Raw genomic sequence first — 26,542 nt, forward strand, 5'->3', positions numbered from 1 at the left:
GGCCGCGGCGCAGGAGCAGTGCCGGCAGCTGGAGCGCTACCTGGGCTGCGCCCTGGAGCTCTGCGGCGGCCGCGTGCTGCTGGACGCGCTCTTCGCCGCCGAGCGCCGCCGCCACGACGACGACGACTACTACGAGAGCCTGCAGGAGCTGCGCGGCCGGGCCCTGCGCGGCCACCTGGCCCGCGCCGAGGAGGCCCTGCGGCGGGTACGGCCCGGCCGTCGTGCTCGAGCCCCCTGCCGCCCCCGCTGCCTCCCGTCGCGTCCCCCGCTGCCTGCCCCCCGCTCGCTTGAACGGCTCAGGGGTCGCCCGCGGGCGCCGTGGCGGGGGCGGCCGAGTCGCCGGCGTCGTCCTGCTCGCAGCGTTGCCCCGTGCTGAGGTTGGCGCTTGCGCAAACGCTTCTTTGGGTGGCCGGGAGCGCCCAGTCGACGCGCTCGAGCGTCGAGAGCGGCCAGTCTTTGTAAGCAGCCCTGTGCTAAGCAGGGAATAAGCGAGCTGCTTGAGGGCTCTAAGTGTGAGGTGCTGGGCACTTGCTTAAGCTGCAGGCGTGCCTGAAAAAATACATTCTTAAAAATACCCAGCCGCGCTGTGTGCGGAGTGGAGTAGTGGCCCGGGAGGAGAGCAGCGATAACTTTCCTGTGAAGCTCTCAGGCTGCCTTCTTGCAGTCATGCCAGTGGCTGGGGGATTCTGTGTCAAAAGTTAATTAAACCAAACCAATCCATAGGCCTATACCAAACAGATGTTCTGTAATCAGAAACTTGTTTTTCCAAAGTGTACAAATTTGGCCTATTGAATGTATAGTTATCTTATGATACTAACCCTTTATGTCTTTGTTACTCTAAGTTCCTACTTGCTCTAGGTGTCTAGCTGGATTTTTTTTCACTTGTATTAAGGGCTCTGTTTTAAGGATGGTAACTAGTGCATTAGAACATTGCCGTGTTAACATCAGGTTTAAAGGCAATTTAACATCACTGGTGCTGTTGCTGCTAAAGCTTTTTTGCTCTGCCTTGCAGAGCATGTTGAAAGGCATTTTGTGAAAATGATTCTACTTTGGCAAGAAATTGAGACAGTTGGCTTTAGGCTAGTGTTTTCTGTTTAACTGCTTAATAGTTGTAATTCCCATTCCTTCTCAGAAAGATAGTGTTTCTAAAGGGGCTTTAGTCAGCATGACGCTCATGCACAATGTTGCATACAAAAGTTACAGTATCTGTGTGATTGTAACAGTCCATGGCCCAGTTAGAAATACATTCTGGCCCTTGTGCTCTTCTGCAAGCAGCACAGAACAGTAAATGCGTATGTGGCAGTTTGGGATTTGATGGTTAAGTATAACTCAGTGCCAATTATCCTGCTATTGCCAACTACATATTAGCTACATCTAAGGATACTTTAAATGTTACTGTTGTATTTCCAGGCCTCACAAGAACATAAGTTCATTATATGCAGTGTAGATCAAGTTACCCAAGACCCCCTGAGCAAAGCCAAAAATGAAACCTGTCTTCCATCTCCAAACTAACCTTAAATATCAGAGCATCTTTCTTCCCTGTTTACATCCATGTTTCCTCAGATACTTCATCCTCTGGGGTAGATGACTAGAGATAAAAGGAGAAACATTTGCAATAGTGCAGAAGTTGCCCGTGTAAAACAGAGGAGAGGAGCAGTATGTAGATGTTTCGTTTTTGTGTGTCTTTGTTCAAAGATAAGTCTTAAAAACCCGAGAGCAATATCATCACCTACCACCGCTTGAGTCATTTTGGCTAATGGTGAACTGGAGTTCTATTAAAAGAATAGCAAATTGTATAAATGCAAGGATTTTCCAGAAAAACTATGACAAATAATTTTCTCATGAGTAGACTAAAATTTCATAATTACTTCCCCTCTCCCTAGTATAAATATCCTCCATCCAGGGTGGATGGCCCTCAGTGTATGAATACAAGAACCAGAAAGTGCATGAATAATTTTTGCTTAGCTTTAACAGTGGAAAAAACAGACTGTTCAATTGCTATGGTTGGACCCCAGGACAGCGTCTGAGCTGCCCCTGGCTCCTGGGATGACCAGGAACATTGCGCTTCTGGTCCTTGTGTTCCCCCATCCTGCCCCTGCCAGGACTGGGGAGAGGGCAGGCAGGCACTGGCCTCACCCCAACTCCTCTGCCCATCCCGGAGGATCCTCCGGCTGGGACCTTTGCTCCTGCTGTCGTATGCAGGCTCGGCTGGCAGGAGCAACCGGCAGAGTTTCATGCCAGTACTTTTCAGTTGCAACATAGTCAGGTGCATGTTTCAAAGTGTTTTTTCTTGATTGTCACAGCACTGAGCACCTTCTGTTCCCTCCCCTCCATCCCTTAAGGACCTGCAGCACAAACTGTATCCTTCCCAGAAGGTCTTGTGTTTCTCACCGGAGCTTACCTCTAGTTCCTCAGCTGCCTCTGTCCTGGCACATAGATTGCACCATGGTCTCTGTTATCTGCTGGCAAAGAAAAATCTTTGAAGCTTTGATTGATGCTAAGTAAACAAATTAAAGGAAAGATTCTAAATTCATTTTTCATCATAGGGGCAAATGAATACCTTAAATGAGCACTGAACTATCAGTAAGAGACAGTTGCTCCCTGGAAGAATTGCAAGTTATAAAATGTAATATTTCTAGCACTCAGATTGGAATAAATTATTACGAATTTAAAAAAAGAAAGAGGTTAAAGGAATTTAGCTGCAGAGTATATCAAGAGTAGAAATCTGGTTTTGAATTCTTATTTTTAAAAGAAAGTCTGATTTTTTACATGCTTTAAATGAGAAATTCTGGATCCAGAAACTCATGTCATATTAGAAGGCACTTAGTAATTGTGAAAGAGTTGCAAGAACTAGTTTACGAATGCCTTACTTGCCCTTACAATATTCAGACATCCCCTGCGAGCCATCTGTATTTATAAAGTCAGCTGTGCACAGCTATTAGCATTTTTGTCATGGAACGCCCTAGGCACGATTCCCCTTGCGGTCTCCTAATGCAATATGCAGCAATTAGTGCCCTTAAGAGTATGTTGCTAATGGTATTTCCTGCTGGGAATGGTTGCTGAGAGCTTGGAGCGGTCCTTCTGCGTGATGGAAAGCCTTGGCTCTTTCTGGTGATAAATGACAGGTTCTTTCCACCAGAGCTTGTCAGCAGTCAGCACACACAAATGCAAAACGCAGCCAAATCAGACTTACCTTTTATCCTTCTAGATTCTTAAGCAGCATAAAAGTGCTGACACAATGGTGGCTTTGATGAAGGTTTATGAAGAAGAAGACGAAACTTATCAGGACTTGGTTACCATGGCAACGCAATTCTACCAGTTTTTACTGCAGCCCTTCAGAGAGATGCGTGAACTGGCGACCCTGTGCAAACTGGAAATCCTGGTAGGTCTGCCCTTACAAAAGGAAAAAACAAGTTATGTAGTGGGTCATCATCTACTCTTGGAGCAGTTTAGACTCCAAATCATTTGATTATCTTTAGACTCCCCAATTCTGTTCTCACCTACTTCCTTTTTCCTGCCAAGCTACCAGACCTGACTGAGAAGGTCAGAGTTACAGCAGATCTGCTCTGAGAGGATCTACTGAAATGAAGTCCATGGTATTGGCTTAAATAGGATTGTACCTGCTGAACCCAACCAGCTTCCCACCAGTGTCTTGCCTCCCTCCACTGGGAGGTATTAAAAAACATCCCTAACCTCTTCATGTCTGTGGTATGACTCTGGTAGGCTCAATTTGCAGAAGCCTGAGTAGTCTTTGCTGGGTCATCTTCAATGAGATTAGTCTATAACACAGGGAATACTGTCCCACAGCAATGCTGATGTAGCATGTTAACTCAGCTGTGGTGGCAGAAGTGGTCTTACCACACAGCAGTTTTCTGTCGCTGCTTGAGCCTGCTAGAAGTACAAGCTAAAATGCATATCACTTGTCAATTTGTTCATTTAATTCTACATGATCTTAAACTGGAAGCCCATAGTCAAGAATTATGCACCTTGAAAGGACGGACCTTTGCTATTTTGATTTCCCCTTAACTAGTCTACTAAAATTATAGTGAGCTATTAATGTTGTAGGAAAGAGCAGAACAGTTGTAAGTTAAGACTCTAAGATTTTTAGCTACTGAAAGTCTAAATCTGTGAGGGTAAAACAGTATGCAGTACTGAAAATTAAAGCAAAAATTGGAATGGATTAAACTGAAAGTTTTCTTCTGCATAGATAACATCTTAAAAGGAAGTTTAGGCTCATATAAAATTTACTTAAGAAAAGACAAATCGAATAGTAGTCTTGTACCCGCATACCCTCTATCAGTTTTCTGTGGGCTTGAAAATACTGTCTTATGTTTCTTTTCTATATCCCTGTTCCTGTGTGAAAGAACTGCCAAACAGGGGGACCTGCCAGGAATGTGCTGTCAACACATGGGGGAAAAACAGAAGGGAACATTGCACATAGAAGAGTGTGTCTGAGTTACTTCTAGTAACAACTAGAAATGTTTCACACTGACACGATATTTAGGATGAGGATTTACAAATATTTTAAGAAGTAAATGAATGCAAAGCAAACATTAAAGTCATGACAGGTTATGCATTAACCTGGGGATTGGGGAGCAGGGTCTGGACAGTGGCCCGTATTGTGAGAGGACGGTCAGCTTTGCCACTGTGCTCTACCTCGCTTGCAACATGTTTCAGTGTAGGCTGCACCACTGTGGTAACCAGTTGATAATTGAGGATTTTGTCTCCTTGCAGAAATCTTTACAGTATGATAAGCTGGGGCCTAAAAGAATAGCAGCTTTGCAGAAAGATGCTGAGGAATGGACTAAGCGGGCAGAGGATGCTGTGTGCTCCATTCAGGATATCACTGTGAACTACTTCAAGGAAACCGTGAAGGCCCTGGCAGGTAATCACAGTGAATTTCCACAAAAGGTTGTGATTCGCACTTGTCTTTGGGAATTAAAAAGCCCTTTGGTGTTCTATCTCTGTAAACCCTGAGGTTAGGATGAGTGTTTTGTTCACCTAGACTTGCATCTTTTAACCAGCTTGATTTACAATTTGCATTGGCTTACACATGGATGTCATCAAGACCTGAGAATTATGACTGCAAACCTCTAAATAAAAAGCATGCACAACTTTAACCTTTGCTGTGAAAACATCAAGAATTTCAGGGTATTAACTGAGTACATTGCTGTGTAATCGTTAATGTATGTTTACATGGTACAGTTAAGTATTTGACTTACATTTATAAAACCATAAATTCAGTCTTGCACTCTTATAATTTCAAAAGCTTCAGAAATTGTTTAGTAGCATCAGCATTTTTAGCACTGCAGCTGTAGTGGAACACATAAGGTTATTAGGACACTGCATTTTTCCTATCTTACTGCAATGTTTTAATCTGCAGCAATGCACAAACAGATGGAACAAGATCAGAAAAGATTTGGTCAAGCCACCTGGGCATCAGCTTTGCCAAGACTAGAAAACCTGAAGTATATGTTAGCTAAAGAAACCCTTCAGCATCTGCGGGCAAGGGAATTGTGTCTGAAACAGAAGAAAGCTGGCATTCAGAAAAACGTAAGACCCCTGCAAAACACACTTTTCTGACACAGATTTGTGAAGGGCTGATCAAAACCCACGGAAGGGGCATGGGGAGACTTTAGAAGTCTTTGTCTATGCAACTGGGTTTAGAAGACATTTTTCAACAAAGCACCCAAGTTCTGTTCTAAGCATTTTACAGAATTGTAGCATGTTATAAACTACTTTAAAAAATACATGCATATACATATATATATATATATAGAGAGAGTGTTTCCTGACAGTTTGTGAAAAATAAATAATTTTTAATTTTACAAGCAAACAGAAAGCTTAAATTAATTGTTTTTCAACATAGCTTTAAATTATAGAAAATACCTATCTCCTGTTTTTTTAAATTGCTCCTGCACACATGAGGATACTTAGGAAGCTTAGGATAAACATTTTTATAGTTCAAGTGTTGTGTTAGCATTTATATTATTAACCTTTAAAACTATTAGTTGCAAGAAGACTAAAAGCTGAGATTTATTTTCAGAGAACACTGCAAAAGAAAGATATTTACTTAATATTCTGATTGTTCCTACTTGATGCCATCTAACTGCTGCTAGGAGCACCTAGCACTAGTACACTGCACTAAATGTAATTGTCCTTAGGAGCAGCGTTATTTGTGCAGATTATATTGAAACCTTTTCTGGTAGGCCTCAGCACAGTGAATATCAATAGTAGTTTTATCACAAAGGGCGCAAATACCCTTTTAATTAAAAAATAGTTGTGGTGCTACATCATGCTTAGTGGAGAATACCTCTTTTTGAAAGAAGCTTTTCACAAATTAAATCTGCATTAGAACAGGAAATTATTAAATGACCAATCAGTATATTTCTAATTCACAGCACCCAGTTGATTTTATATTTTCATTTGGGAGCAGGGAAAGGCAGGTGGAGAGGAAAGAGTTTTTTCTTTCCCTAATTTTCCCTGGGATAACAGCTTACTGATAACTTTATCTCTCTAAAACTTGTTTGACAGACTCTCACCAGCTTTTAGGAGCCTGATGCAAATGTTAAGGGAGAAGGTACACAAGACGGCCTGTGCCCAATCTCATAGTTTGCTGCTGGCAAAAAAGGGGAGAGGTCCTGCTCTTGGCTGTGTGTTCCCATCATTTGCCTTTCCCTGGCTCTAGTTCCTGTCAGCCTCTCCATGAGCTGATTGAATTCAGTAAGCAAGCAGAAAGTGAAACCAATTTCATGCCAGGTTGGGGAGCTGAACTGTCTAAGCAGAGTGCAGTGAGCAGCACAGTCGAAGTCCACAGTAAGGTGGACTCAAAGGCAGGGGAGAGGGAGATTCATCCCTTCTTTGGTGGTGCACTGCCACTCATACATGTTTTGCTATTTTTTTTTCTCTTTGGGATTATATAGATGGAGAATCTTGATGAACAAGAAGAGAACCTAACTGTAGCAGAAGAGCTGGAAATGGAGTACTATGAAACCCAACTGGAATTATATAATGTACAGCTTGAAGTATTGAAATATGAAGAGATGCTTCTTATTGTACAATTGGACACTTTAAGGAGACAGATTAAAGGTAAGAATAAACAAATATTTAAGCATATGTCCAAAAAGTAGCAGTGATACAGCCTTCTCTGGTTTTGTATTAAGAAAAAAAAAAAAAAAAGGAATATTATTCCTACTCTATTCCTACTCGGTCTTGATACCAGAAAGCATCCCTTGAAAACATTAGTGTTGGGACAGCATCTGATATTTTGTCTCCTAAAAGTAATTCAATAACGTAGGTTAAAAAAAATAAAGCCACATTGGTGACTCTTTTTGACAGCAGCTGTGATACATGCGTGCACCAGTTTGGCATGGGAGATAACTTTGTTACAGATACCTGTTGCTCTTACAGGATCTATGTATGGAAACTGAAATTTCCTTCAGGGAACCTACTGAAAGGTGTCTCAAAATTCATCACAAAACTATTGTAATTTAGTATGTAAAAATAGCAAAATATATCCTATTAATGACAAAAAGAGGTGATTTTAGCTAGATGCTACTTGAGTACTGATGTATTAACTGTCTCTTCTTAACATATTTATAACCAAATTAGGCAGCAGTCTTGTTCATGCTTATTTGTGCTTTATGATTTCCCTATTACTGTGCAGTATACATTGCTTCTGCTTGTTGCATAATTAAAACCTAGTAAATAGGAAAATAAATCATGCAGTGCTGATCAGAGCAGTCTTCAGTTTTCCAGGAAAACTCCTGTCAGTGAAGGTAGAGTTAAAGCACAGAGAGACATAGGAAAGAGGAAGCTAAATAACAGCAAATGCTAACAGCATAAACTTGATCCTGCAAAGCATCCGTGTGAGTAGCATTACATGTTTGTGTAAGACTTTGAAGGACTAAGCTTGACTCTGAAGCGTTACACTTTCTAGTAACTAACTGGCTGCCTTCAGTGGCTTTTAAAATGTTATTACTACTTTAAATATTTAAACAACTGTAGCAAAATTTTTTTTTAATACCAAATGCCTTTTTAGAGAAACAGGATGAAGTTATTTACTATGATACATGTGAAAATCCTGAGGAGCTCAAGGTCATTGAACAGACAATGGGACAACATTACACTAACTCGTCAGAAATGACGAAGCTGAGGCGGAAGACTAAGCAGTTGGAGACAAGGCGTGGAACTGTCTGTGCGAGGAGAGCCTACCTCAGGAACAAAAAAGTAAATGCAGCCCTGGAGCTGTGCAGGTTCTTTAACTGATGTCATAAGTCTTGACCCACAAGGGACGGACAGAAAATAACTAGGGAAGCTTTGGGTGGAATATAACAAGATGATGTGTGACGTGCCAATGCCTGCAAAGCAGAACGAGGGGCAATGTGATTTTAAGCCAGCTTTATGCTCCACTCTGTGGTGCAAATAGCCCTCTAGTGTATTAAGGGAGCGCAAACTTACACGGATGACCCAGGAGGTTTTTCCTCTATCAGCTAAACCTCTTGGAGAGCCATGCTATGGCTAGCTGGAGCTTTGCCTTGACTGCCTGGTATAAAGCAGCTGCAATACGGGAGAAACCTTGGCCTGCAGTGAAGGAAGCTGCAATGACAGAATAGCACACACAATGATGCTTACTTTACCTTTGAATGGGAAAGAAGGGAAATTTTAACTACTGCAATTTTCTCTCCAGCCTCTCAGTTCTGTGCAAGGGACAATTTTTGCTTCCCATTTGGAGCGAGATACTAGGAATAAACAAATGAAATCACAGTTGACTCTCGTGGACTTTCCCAGTGAGCTGGGCTTCCTTTACACCTGTGCAGTGCTGCTGAGCCAGAAAGCGGAGTTTAAACCAAGGGCATCTGGCCTTTAACCCCTCACTAGTCCAGATAAAATGGGAATCTCATTGGAAGTGTTTCACAAATGGTTGTCATCTCCTGCAACTGCTTTCTCAGCAGATACTCCCTCTGCTTCCATTTTCATGCGTTTAATTGCTGTCTGTTGGTTACATAACACTAAAGCCACATGACAGATGATTCGCAAATGCTTACCCAACCATGTGGATAATCCCTCTCTATACAGTGACAACTTGTGATTCAGAGAAAATACTGAAATCTGCAACTTCTCGGAGGCCCTTTTTTTTGCTGACAGAGGGTATCCCTGTCAGCCATTCCTTATGTTTCACATACCTCTGCTTCCCTGCCCCTTGTATGTGGGAGCTATAGCAAATGAGGGACAGAAGGAGAATAGCCCTGTGTTTCTGCAGTGCCCTGCTAACTTCCTTCTGCCCTTCTTCTCATGTTTTTGCACCCATTCCCTCCAGTTGGTACATGGATGAAATTTCTTCAGAGCTTGTTGCTACCTTTTATTTTTTCTTTAAACCTAAATACAAGACAGAGGAATCTGTTCAGATTTGGGTACTGGATACTGACTTTACCTGTAGGGCCTCACATCTGGCACCTGCTGTGCTTAGGGATCCTCTGGCACAGCCAAGCACATGGTGTTGGTCACTAGAGTGGCTTTTGCACATGAGTTAATGGCACAGACTGCATACACAGTAAATATTAACTAATCAAGGGTTGCATGAATTTTGTTGTTTCACCAGGATCAATGTGAAGCAAGCCATCGGCAGAGACTGCAACAGGCAGAGGAGAGCAAAAAACGCTTCCAGCAGCATCACAGCATACAGATAGTGAGTACTGAATAGCAGCCTTGCAGAATCTGGCAGCTTGTTTTCATGCACAAATGCTCATTTACATGTGTTTTAATACAGAAAAGAGACAAGCGAAAAGAGGAAGAGAAAAAGAAAAAAGCTTGGATAAGCCAAGAACGTCAGAAAACACTGGAAAGGCTGAGAACATTCAGGGAGGCAAGTACTGTGAACTACAGTAATCCTACATGGTGTCAAAACAGGGAGACATAAAGTAGCCATAGCTCACATGTGTGTGCAGTCCAGATTAGAGCCCACCATTTGAGTGACCTAAATTAGGACTGTGTGTAATGAGTGAAAGGAATCCACTAGGAAAATAGCTTCCAGGTACAGAGCCTGTTGCAAAGAGCAGAAGTAGGGAAATCACTTTGAAAGAAATACCTTGATATTCCTTTAACTCTGTTCAGTATTGAATTTTCTGCTTGAATTCTGTGTACAGGAGTGGTTCAAGTCTGCAACTTTTTGTCTCTTTGGGGATGCTGTTTTTACCAGTCCAATGACAGAGTGACTTCCTGCCTTACTCTTTGTTTTTCAGAAATGCCCAGCTCACATAGAGCTGAAAACATCTTCTCCCCAGCCTCTCAGTCCCAAGAGGCCGCGAAGCATCACCCAGCAGGCTGGAATGCTGTCCCCTCTGCCTTCATCAAGAGTGATGCCGGAACTGGAGCAGCCAATGAGCATGCAGCTAGCAGAAGCAGAAGGCAAAATTTTAAAAGCTTCTCATCAGAATACCCCAGCAGATATCCCTGTCCAGATTTTTGTGGCTGCTGGTGACTCAAAGCAACAAAAGCACAGTGAGGAGCTGATGGACTCTCCATCCTCTCCACCACCACCACCCCCTCCTCTAMCTCCTCCCCCTCCCCCTCCCCCTTTACCTCTCCATGTTAAGACACCATCAGCAATAGAGGATAAGCCACTTCCCCTTAGCTCTGAGGTCCCTGGAATGCACAGGAAGGATGACTTATTCAGGACATCTGTAAATAATTATGTAGGTAAGTATACTCACATCAACTGGATTTTCTCATTCTTCCTTTCCTGCGTTTTTGAGTTCTCTGTCCCTCTGGTTCTGGACATTAACATTGTTTTGCAGTCTTGCTCAAGAGAATGAAGCTTTTAGAAAGCTTAGTCTAAGAAACCACGAACAGTAACACTGACCACAAGTCAGGATACTAAATGAATAACAATGATTTGGATATCCAGTTTGATATACTTCACAGGGCACTGACTTCTAGTGTTTGTAACTCAACATGTTTTGAGAAGCACTATCAAGTTGGACATACAGGTCAGTAATTTTTTAGAACATTTGGACTTGAATTGCAGTGCTGGAATCCTACATTGCTCTGTAAGAGTGGCCTTAGAAGTGAGTTTAAACTATTCTTAATCACAGCATTGATAGTTCTGTGGAGATTGTGTTTCTCATACTACAAATGCCACTGCTTTAACAGAGAGGAATGTGGCAGAAGCGATTCCAAGTTGCTGGGGTTTATTCTCAGTATTTGATGAGAAGCAGCCTCTGTTTCCAGGTTTATTCTTGCCACAGTTTTGCCACCTTTCAACTGAATGTGGCATACTGTTTGAGGATTAATCATGTCCAGTAAGAAGGACTGCTGTGAATGTATTTGTGCTTGTACTAAGGTTATTCTTCAGTATTTCCATACTGCAGAACCATCAGTTTGGACCACGCACATTTGTGAAGTTAACATAGTCTGTGTCCACCTAGAATTTGCTTAGTTTCTAAATAAAAGTTACTTAGGATGATTCATGCAGAATTCAGCCAAGATTTGAAAGGCATCTGCTTCAGCGTACTTGCGTTCCTGGGGCAACAATTCTGCTCTGGTGCACATCTGCTTTCTTAGAGGAAGATCASAGAGGTGTAACTGAAGGCTGAACTCTGCAATTGAAACACAGCAGTTTGGATGAGACTAGAGCTCAGCTATTTCCCAAGCTTACACTGGTTACATCCTGCTAACAGACTTATTTTTACCTCTAAAGCAAGCAGATATTCTGAGTATCCAGAGAGATTGATCTAAGTGGGAAGGCAGCAATTTTTCATTGTCAATTTTCAGAGTTCAGCTTATGTTAGAATGAAGCAGGTCTTTAAATATGGTACATTCCTTTCCCTTTTCCGGCTCTTCACAATACATCTAAGCAGCCTTTGTAACTTCTCAGTTGAGAGGAGAACCACAGGCAGAAATACCTAGAGAAGTTCGTGTCTTCAGTTCTTCCAAGGGATGGTGAAGGAGAAGCAGACTGAAGGGCTGAGACACAGTCAGGCTGCCGTGGCAAACTGCTGCACATCCAGTAGCTTAGTTTGCTGTCTTCAGTCCGGGAGGTCTATGAGATAACTACTGTAGATACTCGTAAGAAGCTTTAGTTAGCAACAGGAGTTGTACACCAAGGCAGTCTGCTACCAGAATAGCCCTGCTAGTAGCTAATATTTAATGTCATTCACAGCAAACATTGATGTTCTTTTATTATTTTTGGATAAGGAAAATCCTGTTTTTCTGCTTATTGGAGGGATCCAATTGGTTGTTCACACCTCTTTCATGCAAACAGCATGTTAATTGCTATAATAGTAATCAATAAAATACTGCCATAGGAACTTGCTGAAACTACTTAATAAAGAGGTAGTTTTTGCTAGCATCATACTTTCATATTTTCTAAGTGGAACTACTATTATTGGTTAGTCTAACTTTTTTTTACAAGGCAGCACATTTGATTAATATACTTGCTTCCTAGAAAGCTTTGTAAGATCAGTTTGTGGATCTGTGCTCAATCCTTTTCTGGCATCTCAATCTCTGAACGTACCATAGAATTTAGCAGAATGTTAAATTTTCATTGTTTGATATTAATCACATAACCCTCTCTGCACTGCCAATGACAAAAATACCTCCTGCTGTGAGGCACAGATGGCCTAGACCTATGGCTGGAGGAGTCGCTGTGGACTGCTGTCCAGGGAAGCTGCCTTCCCTGTCTGACAGTCTGAAGTTAGCAACAAAGAATCCAATAAAAGGGATAAAACACAAGTTATGGTGTGTACTAAGAGAGCCAGGAGAAGCTCTCTCAGTATGATGTCCTTTATAGTCTAAAGTTTAGAAACATACACCTGAGATTTAAATCCTGTTGTAAAATCAGAATTATTTTTTAAGTCCATGCAGAAAAGAGCTGCCTGCCTACCTGCTTAGGGCCTGATCCAACTCCCACTGACTTCAGTGGTGCAGTTTCAAGCCTTTCTACTCAAATCATTTCATTTTTCTCTTCGTTGAGCAAAAATGCAATTGACAGTCTCAGCAGGGAACTGAGAAAGCTAGAAGGAATGGTAGATTGTTTCTAATATAGAATAAAAGACTTTATTTGGTTCAGTAATATTGTTTTGAAAGCCCATAAAGCCATAATGAAAAAGAAGCATCCTCCTTTGTGGATAATTTCTTCTTTAGTGCACAGCTTTGTGTGATGTTAAAGAGGTGCTGGATGCTCAATACAAGGTATAAAAGCTTTTAACTATTCAGTTCCAGAACCTGGAACTGCAAAAGCTTGCAAAAGTCTGTGCCAGAACAGTTCATTCTCTTTTCCTGTCTTCAGCAATGATGAAGGGAAGAACTGTGAACACGTGGATAGAGTTTCATACCTCCCAGTGTGGTTGTCTTGTTCTTTCTTCCAATAACAGCTGACTTATCTGTGCAGGAACCATGGACGAGGTTTTGGCTTCTCTAAAACACGGTGAAGGTGTTCTTCGCAAAGCGAAACAACCAGATCCCTACGCCTCTGTGAAAGACGACATCCTCTCTGCCATAAGGCAAGGAGTTAAACTGAGAAAAGTGAATCARGATACTGAGAAAGAGAACAGGAAAGGATCCTGTAATGAGCTGGAAAGAAGCATTAAGGCAGTCATCCAGAGAATTAAAAAAGTGTCTGCTGATTCTGAAGAAGAGGAAAACAATGATCAGAACAGTAGGGAATGGGAGAGCTAACCCTTTGAGAATATCAGATGTACTGACTGGAACATAGTATGTGTCTCATTTTGCACATTGTAGGAGACTGTTCCTTTCAAAATGGAAGAACGACACGTGTGTGTGTATTCTTGTCACAGTCCAAAATCTGTTATATGGTAAGTGTCCTGCTGATCTTCTGCAAGAGCTGCAGATTCTTATTTTTGCATGGGAAATGATACTCCAAAAATGCTTGCATTAATAGGCAATTCTGTCTCAGCCATGCAGACTTGAGTCTTCACTGTATCTGAAGACTGCTAAAATACTGAATTGAAATATACATTATATGTGTTGTGATGTGATAATGTTGAGACACTAACTGAAGATCTGCTTTGTGAATTAAAAATTCAATCAAACCTGTGGTGGTAAAGCAGTCCTGAAGTCAAAGCAAAATTTGAAAGCACTCTCATTACTACCTCCATTGTCAGAAATTCCTTTAATGTGTTGCTTTTCTCATACAGCTCACTCTCAGATAACTGCTTGGATACTCCATTTGTCATGATGTTGTAAAGTGTGCACATTGGAAGGGTTTGGCAGTGCTGAATGGGAAAACTCATACCAAGTTTGAAATAAACACTATTGTACTAATTACTGAAAGGTTTAGTTTTTAGCTGGAAATTTAAATATAGAATATTTTTGAAAGCTAAGCATCTTTCATATGTCCGGTTATATTGAACTGTTGGCAGAGAAGAAAGTGCCAAAATACTGTATGTAATGTTTTCTGTGATCTAGCCCGGTAATACAGAGCTGCGTTTCTCCACTGAGAAGATCCATACATGTTTATATCTGCTGTCATGAATTTGTATCACCTGAAAGCACCTTGTAAATGGCAGTTATTTACGTTATACCTGAAACCTAACTATCTTAAAATTTACGTACATTATATATATAGACTTTCTATTTTGGGTAAATAATGACAAAAATGATTCAAAGTTTTCTTGGAGTTTATTATTGACCCTTAATAAAAATATATCCTGACAGAAGTGGCTTCAGTGTACTCTCATTTTAACAAGTGGCAGTGGTGCTCCTTCACTTACGGAGTATGTAAATGCCGTTATTTCTCAAATATTTGTGAATTGTAATTTGATAATAAACTTGCAAGTATAGTACCTTAATTCCATGTTTTACTATAGAGTAGCAGATATATTTAATCAGGACAGCAAATACGCAGCTAGCAGTTTCATGAGAAGCAGCTAGGGTTCATCTTTTCCTGTTTAGCACCTACTGCTATTTGAAACGGATAAAAACCCAGTTCTTCTATCACAGTGGGTACTGCTAGAAACAGAAATTTTACTAATGGATCATCGTTCAGACACAGAGGTCTCTTTCATAGGCTAAGTTCAGACCCAAGCAAAAGGAGCAGGAGCAAGTGGCAGCAGCCACACAGGTGAGTCCCCRTGCAGTGTGAGAGGCGTCAGGCCATGGAGCCACCTCTGGTGTGGCGTCTGGGTGAGGCGGCTTGTGGAGGGGAAGCTGAAAGAGCGCTTGCCCCCGCCCTGGCCCAGCCCGCCGGGCGCTCTCGCYGTGCCCCGCAGTGGTGCCAAGCTGCTGTTGGACATGAGCATGGTGCGTGTTCGTGCTTCAGCTTCCTGCTTGCTGGATGCCTCACGTACACTCACCAAGGGCAACGTTTGGTCCTTTGCCTACACAAAGCTGAGTTGACAGCCATCACAGTGCCCAGCTGGGACAGGATCCCCAGAGCTGCACCAGCTCCACTCTCCTGCTTAGCTTTTGGAAGTGTGGGTTGCGGACAGGCTAAACTGAAGGAAGGGGCTCGGCTGTTATTTTTCTAACGATGCTGAGGTATGTGATCAGACTGAGTTTGAGAACGTGTTCCAGCTTCACAAACCTGCTATGGACACAGCTCTACTGGTTGCTGCACGGGCTCTGCTCCAGAATTTAATTAGCAGTACTTTTTTCAGGGTCCAAAGCTGTCACAGGGAGTTACAGGCCAAGTGAAGCCCATGCTACTGAAGTGCCAATAGAAAAATGGTCACAGAGTGGCTTTCCAGGGGCCATTTACCATGTTTGTGGGCTCTGCCCTGTCTATGTTACGTTAAGATACAGCAAGTCATTTGTTTGCTGGGCCAGGCCTTAAGACTGTATTTTCTGCATGCTGCAGAAGGCTCAGTTCCTCCCAGCTGATGGGGAATATTTTACAACCATTGCTTACTTGCAGATGAGTTTCCTTTAACCTCTTGTTTTGCAACAGCCTGGGCCCAGTGGGGCTGTGCTCTGCCAGCGTGGTGGCCACGTGGTGCGTGCAGCTCCCCAGTCGGCTGAGCAGTTGTGCTACGGCCATCTGCTGCCTGACAGCAATAAAAAGTAATACTAAGCTTGATCCACTCCTGCAAATTCACACACACACACAAAATAGTCASATTCAGTGTTAATCCAGCTTTCTGCAGACACAGGGACACCTTGAACCTCGAGGCAGAGCCTATGGCACAGCCCTGCACAGGGTTATTTCTCAAAGCAAGCTCTCAGGTACAGTGCTGAGAAATTAAGTTCAGCAGTTTAAAATATGCAGAGGATAAGTGAGTTGCAATTCCTCCAGCAAATCACACGGCTTTTGTATGTTTAACAGCAGCAATTTTACCCAGGAGGGGCAGTGTGAGTTACAAAGATATTGGACAGCAATTGTGTTTTCCTACCTAGAGATTTCTTTTGCAATCATATCTAAAGCTCAGTGAGGTTCTGCAATCAGGTGTTCAATAGAGTTTTCTCTGTCTCAGTCTGAAGAACTTCCTTAAAAGCTTGCTCAAAAACAATATGAACCCACCTGGTTTCTGAAGCCCGCTTCATTTGCACTTGTTAACTAGCTGACTTTTGCTGTACAAAAAAAATATGCTGCAGCTATTTTTTTGTTGTTGTTGTTGATATGGAAGATTTCTTCTCTATTAAATGGCCTCACCACCTGGTTTGTTACCAGAATTAAAGGGATGCTACTCAACAGAGACGAGCTTTCACAGGAGCAGAGCTTAAAAGGTGCTGAGTTACTTGCAGAGACACCGTGGTGCTGGGAGTCTCACTCCCCCGCAGAGCTGYGCTGGTGGCAAGGCCCTGGAGCATGAGTGGCCACAGGCACCAAAAACACCACCGAGGGGAAAAAAAATCAAAAACACTGGAAAAGACCAAAAGCACTGTGTTAGCTTTAAGAAGGGGAGGGCAAGAGGGAGTAGTTGTCAAACACACTATAAGGGGCTGTTGCAAAGGGGAAAGGAATAATTTGTTCTGTCTGTTCACAGGGAGATAATGGGCTTAAATTATAGAAGRTTTCAGGTTAGCTGTGGAAAAAAAACCTTTCTAGCAGTATGACCAGTGAAGCATGGGAACAGACTGGCCAGGAAGGTGGTGGCGCTGCTGTCATGGGAAGTCGTTAATCCTTGGTTAGACAAACATACCTTGGACGTAGTATCGGTGTTGCTGATGGGTTGTGACAGGGACTGGTTTTAACCTGTGGCCAGCAGATCCACAGGCTTGTTTATGAGGCACTCAAGGGCATTGCCATGAGACTTAATTTGCTTCATGGTGAAATCCGCATTTTTTTTTTTTTTTCTGAGTGATGCCCTAATTTAAGAAAATTGAAACACTTTCTGAAATTGCCTTTTCTTTCATATCTCGGTGACTGTGCGGCTGCGCTGTACTTCCGGCGCCACCTGGGAATATGGCAGGTAGGTACCAATACCTCCAAGCAAGCACTCCAGCACTGGCAGTCTGGAGAAGCAACTCTGAAAGTTTCAAGAGGAAAGACACCTTAATCTCGAGTTGAACAAGGGCTTCGGTATGCACTTTGGGGCTTTTCAGAGGTGCCGGGTGCCACAATTGACTTCCACTGCTGCGCAATGGCTAATGAGCAAAGAGCTCAAGAAATTGGAGCAGATAGTTGGGCCTGTGATGAACAGCTCTACTGGAATAGATTATTTTTAATAATTTTTAAAACTGCTGTGGCAGCCTTTTGAAATTTAATACCTATCTTAAAGAAGTATTTCATCCTGGTCTAATAAATGAATCCCTCAATGGGAATAGTCTGCCTTGACTGTCCAGCTGCAGCAGCTGAGTTGTTTTTAAATGGAAAAAATACAGTTTCCCAGCATTAAAGAGTTAATAAAACATAGAACGGCTGAATAGCCCAGCAATGAGGTAAAAAAGATCAATTTATCTAAGTCAGTATCACCGTGGCTTGTGATCTCTTTAACTAGATGTGGGCAGTCCGGACGTTAGCTGGCAGTATTTTTAAGGAGATTTAAAGTTAATGTATTCAAAGACTACTTGATCTGACTAAGAGAATTTCACTTTGAAATCCCAGTACTTTGATCACAGCAAAGGAAGGATCGCAACAGCTTTATCCGTCACACAGAGCACTGCCAYGATAGCTGCTAATAGCAGCACGGTTATGGATTTGTCAGCATTTCTGTCAACATGCTTTTGGGGGATTTATGAAGCTCTACTATAAGCAAACCCACAGTTCAACACTCAGGGCTGATTCACAAGCTGGATACAGATAATTTTATCYGCAAAATGTTATTGACTCAAGTGAATCAAGTCTGAGTGTGAACACCCTCAAGTGAGCCGGACGCTGATCTTTTACAGAGACTTAAGCAAGTATGTCACTTTTTGCTCATGCATGTAGTCGCACTGAGTTCAAAGAGACTCTTCTAAWGAAGCTAATACCATTTTAAACCCGATATGAACTTATATAACATGCTTGCACAGAGATAGCCTGTGCTCCACTGCTGGCTTCTCGGCAGCCGCGCTCACGCTCTTCGTGCCGGCAAGGGGACCGTGTCTGGGGCCAGGCCCCAGCTCCGGCAGCCGCCGCACGGGACCCGGTGTCCCCAGGGCACCGCAGTGCACGTGCTGCTGACCGCAGAGCCCAGATTAACCGTATATTGAGACAAATGCTGAGGCGTATTAGCCAAGCCGGGTATTTCTAAATAYGTAGAGCTGGACCTTGTTAGCACTCTCAGAGATGCACAGAGAATTACTTCCCTTAGCACTGACTTACTTACTTGCATTAAAAACTACAGTTCATACCCCCGCTCCTCCTTTCTACAGTACCCGTTGTCAGTGCAAGTAACCTGCTCACCTGCGTACCAGCACGGCCGCATAAAGGGCACGGAGGCTGCAGAAAGCTTAATGAGATTAACCAGTGTCTGTCAGTGGCATGCACAGCACTTCCTCTCCATCTCATAAAAGAGCAGTTTCAAGACTTTACTGGTTAATGAATTACAAAGCTTGGTYGGACTGTTACAATATAATGTGAACTTCTTCTATTGGCCTGCTTTAAAATTTCCCATCCTTGCAAGCAAAACAAGAGGATGCCTCAAGCCACACCATGCCTGAAAGCTGTAAGCACTTGTCTTTCTCAGCCCTCTTGCTAAAAACAAGAAAAAAATTAAAACCTAAACTTCCTCTCCTACATATATACATACATACATACATACATACATATATATATATAGAAAACCTGCTAGACTGCAGGGACTATTGAGTTTGTCTGGGTCTGAGCTCATATTCAGTAGAAATAATAAAACCTGAAAAATGCTGCTTTTTTTTTTTTCAGTTCTGCTTCACAAAGAGGAGACTGGTAGATAAGACTCATTGAGAGAGGGAAAAAAAAAGAGAGAGATTTTTTAGGTTATGCATGCCTTCATTTGAAAAGCATGKTTTTAATCCAAAACTTTTGTGATCCTTTTTGCATCACAGAGGGAACATTTGCACAATAGGTCCCATAATAATATGATACCGGCAAGAAAGAGGGCTACATCATTTCAATCAAACCCCTAGCAATGAAAAAAGGTGAATGGTATTGTAGGACTCTTTTAGTAAATGCCACTGCAARCATTGGTAGCAAATGCAGGCTCAGAACAATATGCAAAAGGATCCGTAAGGGGAAAGACAAAGAAAAAAAGTTTCCTAGAACATGAGGGTTTTTTTTTTTTTTCCCTGGCAAAAAAGTGCTTGGTTTTCCATCTCAGCTTGTCCTACTAGGCCAAAAGGAAGAGGATGCACAATTAAATCTGCTCAGGTAGCAGTAACAACTCAGCTACTTGTGAAAATGCTTTGTAAAGGAAGCCAACTTTAGCAAGACATTGCTCTGCCAGTAAAAACGAGCCACAAACTGCTAAGATCACATATTTAGCCAAAAACTACACTTGGTTATTCTCTGGGGTTTATCTCCCCAGCACTGGGCTCCGTTCTGCAACTTCAGGCCTTTGGCAGCGAGYGACTTGGTGCCTCCCTGCAGGCCCGCAGCACTCTTGCCTAGGTGGAGGATGTGGGGCGCGTTCACACACAAATTCATCCCAAAATACAGAGCTGACCTGCTAGTAACCAGGAAAAGAGACATCTGGGGGAAATGCTATTGCCTGGCTTTCTAAATTAGCTCAGATTTAGAACATTTCATTCTGGGCTAATATATCTATAGTAAAGAGGGAAACCACAAGGCGCCCTTGTCCGCTCCCTCCTTGGTTCCCACCTTCCTGCACACTTGCTGTGCTCAGGCCATGGCTGGGCTATAGCTTGAACACTAGTTTTTGTCACATTGTCAGGAAACAAACTCTGTAACCTAGTTCAAGGCTGCTTTTCCACCATCCAAACGATTCCTCCTTTATTGCGATAAATTGCAATTTGCCATTTGCAATTCCCTTCTAGTCCAAGGCAATAGCTTTTTTTTTTTTTTTTTTTTTTTTTTTTTTTTTTTTAACGTTAGCCTAAATACCATTGCATGTGTGTCTTTAGAAAACTGAAAGGTAGCTCATCTCTGAAGACCAAAGCAGCCTCCACTCTTCCCCAGTTTTCCTTTGCTTTCTCGCGGTGCAGGGAACCAGCTTGGAGAAGCGGGAGGTGGCACCACCAGCACCAGCGTGGTATCTGGGTGCTCGCAGCACCATGGCAGTGGGCAGTGCAAACGTCGAAGTGAAGAAACGGATCTACTCCCCTCCTGGAAACATGTTCTAATCAATATTCATTAACAAGTGAGTCACTGCTGTTGCCACAGTTGCTTCCTGCTAAGCAGCGGTGACTGCAAAAGCAGATCAAGCACCTACACTTCCGCTAGCCTACGTGGAAAACCGTTGCTGTCACCCCCTCGCCTCCAATASAGGCAGGCCAATTATTTTAGAATAGAAATGCTGGAAGATGTGCGCAAACATGCACAAAGCGATAAAGCATTTTGATTGCCGTGCTTAACAGGGCATTTTTCACATGGAAATGCTGCAAGAGCTGGTTCTGTTTCTCTGCCAGGGAAGTGGGCTGTATGCCCTAGGAGACATAGTCTGCGTAGAATAGATTCATGCTCCCCTCCTGGTATTGCTTACAGAAGACGCTTTCCTCAAAGCTTGTTCCTCTGCATGTGCTGGAGGGGCTTGTCTTGCTAGGGCCGGGGTCTCTCACGGTCATACCTGAGCTATAGAGATGGGACGGCTTGGCTGACAAGCCTTCTTCACTGCAGGACGGCTGCTAGCAAAAGTGGCAACTGAGTCCCACGACACTGTAAATAGCGGTCTCGCAGGGCTGCAATTGTTTTACGTATATAACTATCATTATGTTTCAGTAGGGTATGTAGACAGGTGGACCAGAGATGAGCCAGGCATTTAGATGCAAGCTACTTTTTCCCTTGATACAGGTCTGCTGAGCCACCCRAGCTCCTGGACGGCCACCTGGAAAGACCTGATGGAGGCTTTGGGGCAGGGCAGTGCCAGGATTGTGCCCCATTTTGCACAAAAAAGAAGAGGTCTGCACAACAAGGCCTCCCCGGGCTTGCCTATGAAGAAGTATATGCCATTTAGCTGAGGACAGCTTTCCTGGCTGTATTTGCTTTGCACATTGTGATCTGCCCCCGAACAGCAAAGAGAAGCTGGAAGGCACCACTCGCTCTGAGGCACCACTGTGCCCTTGCAGCCCCTGGGAAATTCAGGTTTAGACATACCTCATGAGCAGGGAGACGTGGGTGCAGGTCCTACTTACCCGCTCTGGCTACTGGAAGAAAGGGGCTGCACCTTCATCGTCACGTTGTACCAGATGACCCACATCGAGCAGAGAGCACCTACACTCATTTGTCAGAACATTGGGCTTCCTGCACCTGGTTCGTAGGCTTGAATATGCTCCCATCACTGCYAGTGCTTGTTTTTATATGAATGTATCACATCCATAAACAAGGACTTGCATGTCAGTAACAGCTGATTTTCTTCTTTGAAGAGGAGCTAATTACTTTTTGTGATCTGTAACATAGTTTCATCCTGGAATAATCAAAAATCAAAGTTATTACAACAGCCATACCTGCTTCTGAAGAAAATTGTTCAGGGCTCATTCGAAAACCTCTGTAGGCTATCCTTAATTTTCAGTGCCCACTTACAGGATACAGAAGTGAAAAAGCTGAAGCTGGGATTTGATAAGGGCGGTGCATCTCACCTTATAGAGAGACTAGGACAGTGGACCTTGGTCATCTTTCATCTGAACCAGTAAGTCTCAAAACTAACAAAAAAGCATAGTTTAGTAGAGCGAGCCCACTGTGCAGTACATTCATTTTTCTTTTAACTTTTTTTTTTTTTTTTTTTTTTTTTTTTAATAGCACTTGTCTGTTTTTCATACCCAGGTCATAAAGCTATTCCCACCCCACGGGAGTGACTGTAAAGATTACCATGGATCCTCAGCAGCGTAAGGAGAAAGTGAATCACTGCAATCATTTCCCAGGTTTCAGAGCCAGAGAATGTTGCTAAAAATGTGCCTAACACTGCTACCTATTAGCAGGATTTGAAAGATGCAAATATTTGGTTTCTTTCCTGGATCATTTGTTCTTCAAAGAACTCCCAGGATCCCATTTCAGATCGTTCATCTCCAGGCTAATGAACAACGCAGACCTGCATCCAGAGAAATATGAAAGCTGTGGCTAATGGCAGCAGTGAAATAAATGGTAAGAGCCTTAAACTAAATAGCTTTGAAAACTAATACAATTCAGTGTGACATGATATTGCAAAAAGGGTGCTTGTCCTGACTTTATTTATATTTCCCTGTATGTCTTCAGCCAGTATACGTTAAGCACAATGCAGGACGTACACAACAAATCACGTTCAATGAGAAGAATGTGGGAGAAAAGTAAGAGTGCTCTCTCTCCTGATCACAACAAGCCACAATAAGACAGATMTTTTTTTTTTCATAGACTACCAATACTACTCAATGAAGGGGACATGAAAAGAAAAAAAGAAATACTTAAAAGTGATTCAGGTACCAATAATTGTATCTGCTCATAAAGGTGCCTAAATAAATGCAAATCAGTGTCAAGAAATTCTGTTTGGGGTATTTTACTCCCCAGCCTACTGCATCCACTCAAGTATGGAAGAACATTTCTGAAAAGCTGAAAGGCATTTAGCTCTACGATATTGAATACAAATCATGCAGTACATGAAGACAAGGATTTGGTATTTATTATAAAGAGATGCATTTCACACTGGAAACCAACTGGACCCAAAAGCTTTTCTTGAACAGGATTGATTCAGTAAAATGTTTCTAACTGCTATTGTCRCTATTGATGACAGTGCAGGGGCACTGCCCTTGAAGTCAGAAGCAAGGCCTTATATTGGCACCAACAAAATTCACTAGCAACCAAAATTTCTTGACCTATTTTCAACGCAAATAATAGTCTAGAGTTTTCCATCTACAGACAGATGAGTGGACAGAGATCATGTCATTCAGAGCTTCTAAGAAGATCTAACAGTTCTGAAAAGTTACTGAAATATCTTCAATTTTGAAGGAAAATGTTAACACCCAAGTGTCTTTTTGAAAATTTTTCATGACAAGGTCTGAGTTAAGCACCACTCAACTGTGATGAGTCGTAAAATGTTCCCAGCATTGTGTTACTGTGATAAGATTGCAGATGTTTGCCTGGAAGGTTAGCCAAGCTTTGTAAATCCACTGTACTTAAGACCTTCACAGCATGAGACAGCTACAGGACTCTACTGCTCTGATTCATGTAAAATAATAAAAGCTTATGATTCAGGTTACTAGCATGGCTTTTGCAGAGCTAGTTTAGAAATCTTTGGATGGCCATTTTTCAGTGTTGAGGGCACCTGGCAGGGTATTTCTTTCTGCTCTTAAAGTATGGTTAAATTTTGCTCCAAGCAGTTCATTGTCTGAAGCACAGTTGCATCACAGCAGCAGGTCGGAGTCAAAACAACATTCATTTCCAGTGTTTACTTTTCCAGATACTATTTCTATATTTTTGTATCTATCTAGCATATATTTTTTAAATGTACAACGGAAAAGGTTAGCCTATTATTAGGCTGAGTGGGGCTACTACTCAGCTCCGGTTAATAATGCTTATTATGTAAAGGATACGTAATAATGTAAATCATCAAAATTATTTACAAGTTTTTGTATACTTTTTGGGAGATAAAAAGAAATAAATACAAATGTAAATGTATACACACTTCTGTGTGTATCAGTGGCAAAACTTCCAGCAATATTTTCTCCAGGCAGGCTGGACAGTGCATTGAAGCTAATCATTTGCGTTCATAAATGAGGAGAAACAATAAATGACATGGTAACAGGACAGTAAGGTTAGTTTAGGTGCTTCGTTTTGTGATGCAATGTTTGCACAGTTACTTCTATCACTTTAAGGCTTATAATTATGCAAATCCAACTCTATAAATGTTTTTGCTAAGAATTGGAGAATGTTACTTGCATTTTGCTACACTACATACAAGCTTCTTTTATGACTATTGGTTATTCAGGGACTGTCAGGATTTGTTGACTGCACGTCAGATCTACTGATGACTCCAGTAGAAGAGCTTTGGCAAAAGGTCAAAAATCAAAGATCTTGCTCACCCCAAATTCGACATTTGCAGCCTTGTAACCCAAAGTAATAAAGACACAATGAAACTGATCCGTTAGCATGCTTCAAGCCTTTCTAATCCCTTTGGGAATACCATTTTGATGCAAAGACAGCATCTGCCATTTCTGTAAAATGACTACACTGGTGCTGAAAGCATGGTTGTGTAATATCTGTAAGCGCACTTCAGAGATACCCCTGGCCAGGGAAGCCCTGTCCTACCAGGGTGGCATCACGGACATCACTGGGGGCTCCTTTCAAACAGGCTCCTCTGGAGGATTCTTATTAACAACTGCTATATGCAGATGTGGAAGACAGATCTCAAAACACCTCTAATTTCAAAACAGATTATTTCTGAGTCCTAGTTAGTTCCTCCAAAGAAAACACCTGAGGCAACAGGGGCTGCTACATCAGTTAAAGGAAGTACCCAAGAGTTTTCTCTCCTGAGATTCCCCCAAGCCAGGGAAACAGCAGAGACTCCTCAAAAACCTTCTTCTGAAGAAAGGTCTTTTCTCAATGCACAGTAGGTGCAAATAGGGCCCCYGCTTCAGAAACATCCTTCCCTGGGCATCATACCTGTTAGCCCATGCTATTTAACTGAAACATGGCTGGATATTGCTTTTCTGGTTCAGCCAGTGGTTACAGCCCAGCCCAGGAATTGTGGGGGCACCCACAGCGTGAGATGTCCTCGTCGCAGGCTGCTCAGATCCATGCTCTCAGCATTACAGGACAGCATCGTCTCCAGTTCAGATTCACAACCACCAGACTATACGCGTGAGGGAAAGGGTGTTCATTTCCAAAAAGTCAGTGATTGACAGTCAGACAAGAGATTTTACTTAAACTATATATTTTTACATAAAACAACTTTATGTTACAATAAAATCAGATAAAAATCACAAAGTTATATAATAAGTTCATAAAGAAAAAAATCAAATCTTTCTTTTATACATATATATAAAACCCCAGCATTTACTGCTACTAAGAGTCTAAATGTTAACATTTACTGTCTATGGTCATTAAAAAAAAGAAGAAAGTACTTTTTCACAGCAGACAATGACGAGGTAAGAGATGTTTTTACAATGATTCAACTGTAGTAAACACTTCAGTTTTGATTAACTATATACTAAATATAATAAAACCAAACAAAAATATACATTTAGAGCTCTGTAGTGTTTTCCCACAGTTGTATATCAACAAATTGTCAGTCATCCACTAAACTTTACTTGAAACAGTAAAAACAGGGTGTATGTTTATTTTTAGTACTAAAATTTCATAATAATCTAAATATTTTGGTATAGCAGACCACACTAAAACACTCCCATAATTTTCAACTACAAGGGATATATTTATGTTAAAAACAATATGTGCTCTGTCATTCATGATGAGTTTTGTAGAATATTATGTTTATGATTACTATTAGGCAATTAAATGAAAACATCTAAATGCTGCAAAATACTCTTTAATTGAGCATAACTCCCTTTTGCACACCGAGTCAACGTACTGCAAACTTATAAGCTTTGTTCACAATTCTTACATTATTAGTCTTTTTTAGCTAGTATATGGCTAAAATAATTATTGCTGACCAGTGTTAAAAAAACCCAACCAACCAAAAATACAACAGCAGATAGATTTTTCTCAAGTGCCTTGCCTGTATGTGCCATTTTTATTAGATAACTAAATGACTAGAAAGGAAAATGCAATCTATTTCAAAATGTGCATATAAAAAATTTGGAGGTATAGGCACCTTCATCTGAAGACTGTATGTTTAGGCTACCTGTTAAAAAAAAAATAAAAGTGCTAACACAAAACAGTCAAACTGGTTAGACATTCCAAAATATCCCAAAAGTGAGAGCAAACCGCTCAGCCTGCCAGGACCAGCTCTGTCCCTCAGCCTGCAGGAGAACAGGTTTTTGGGAAGCACATTCATCGCATTTATCAATAGTTTCCTTAAACTTAATGTATCTTATTATTTAACACAGAGAACATATTTAAGACATGCAAACTTCACATAACTGT

General features: G+C 41.9%; 1 protein-coding gene across 1 annotated transcript; it reads left to right on the plus strand.

The window, feature by feature from the left end:
* Position 1: 1 nt before the first annotated feature.
* WHAMM (WASP homolog associated with actin, golgi membranes and microtubules) lies at positions 2-14,707 on the plus strand (the record flags this gene model as incomplete). Its single annotated transcript, XM_085303674.1, has 10 exons — positions 2-205; positions 3,209-3,382; positions 4,735-4,885; positions 5,384-5,553; positions 6,924-7,089; positions 8,042-8,229; positions 9,602-9,688; positions 9,770-9,865; positions 10,242-10,698; positions 13,391-14,707. Coding segments are annotated over 10 exons (1,980 nt in total), but the record flags the coding sequence as incomplete, so codon positions are not given.
* Between the last annotated feature and the right edge of the window lie 11,835 nt (positions 14,708-26,542).

Source organism: Rhea americana, unplaced genomic scaffold (assembly GCF_003343005.1).
Source record: "Rhea americana isolate MKP2758 unplaced genomic scaffold, rheAme1 scaffold_2, whole genome shotgun sequence".
In the NCBI taxonomy this organism is placed as follows: Eukaryota; Metazoa; Chordata; class Aves; order Rheiformes; family Rheidae; genus Rhea; species Rhea americana.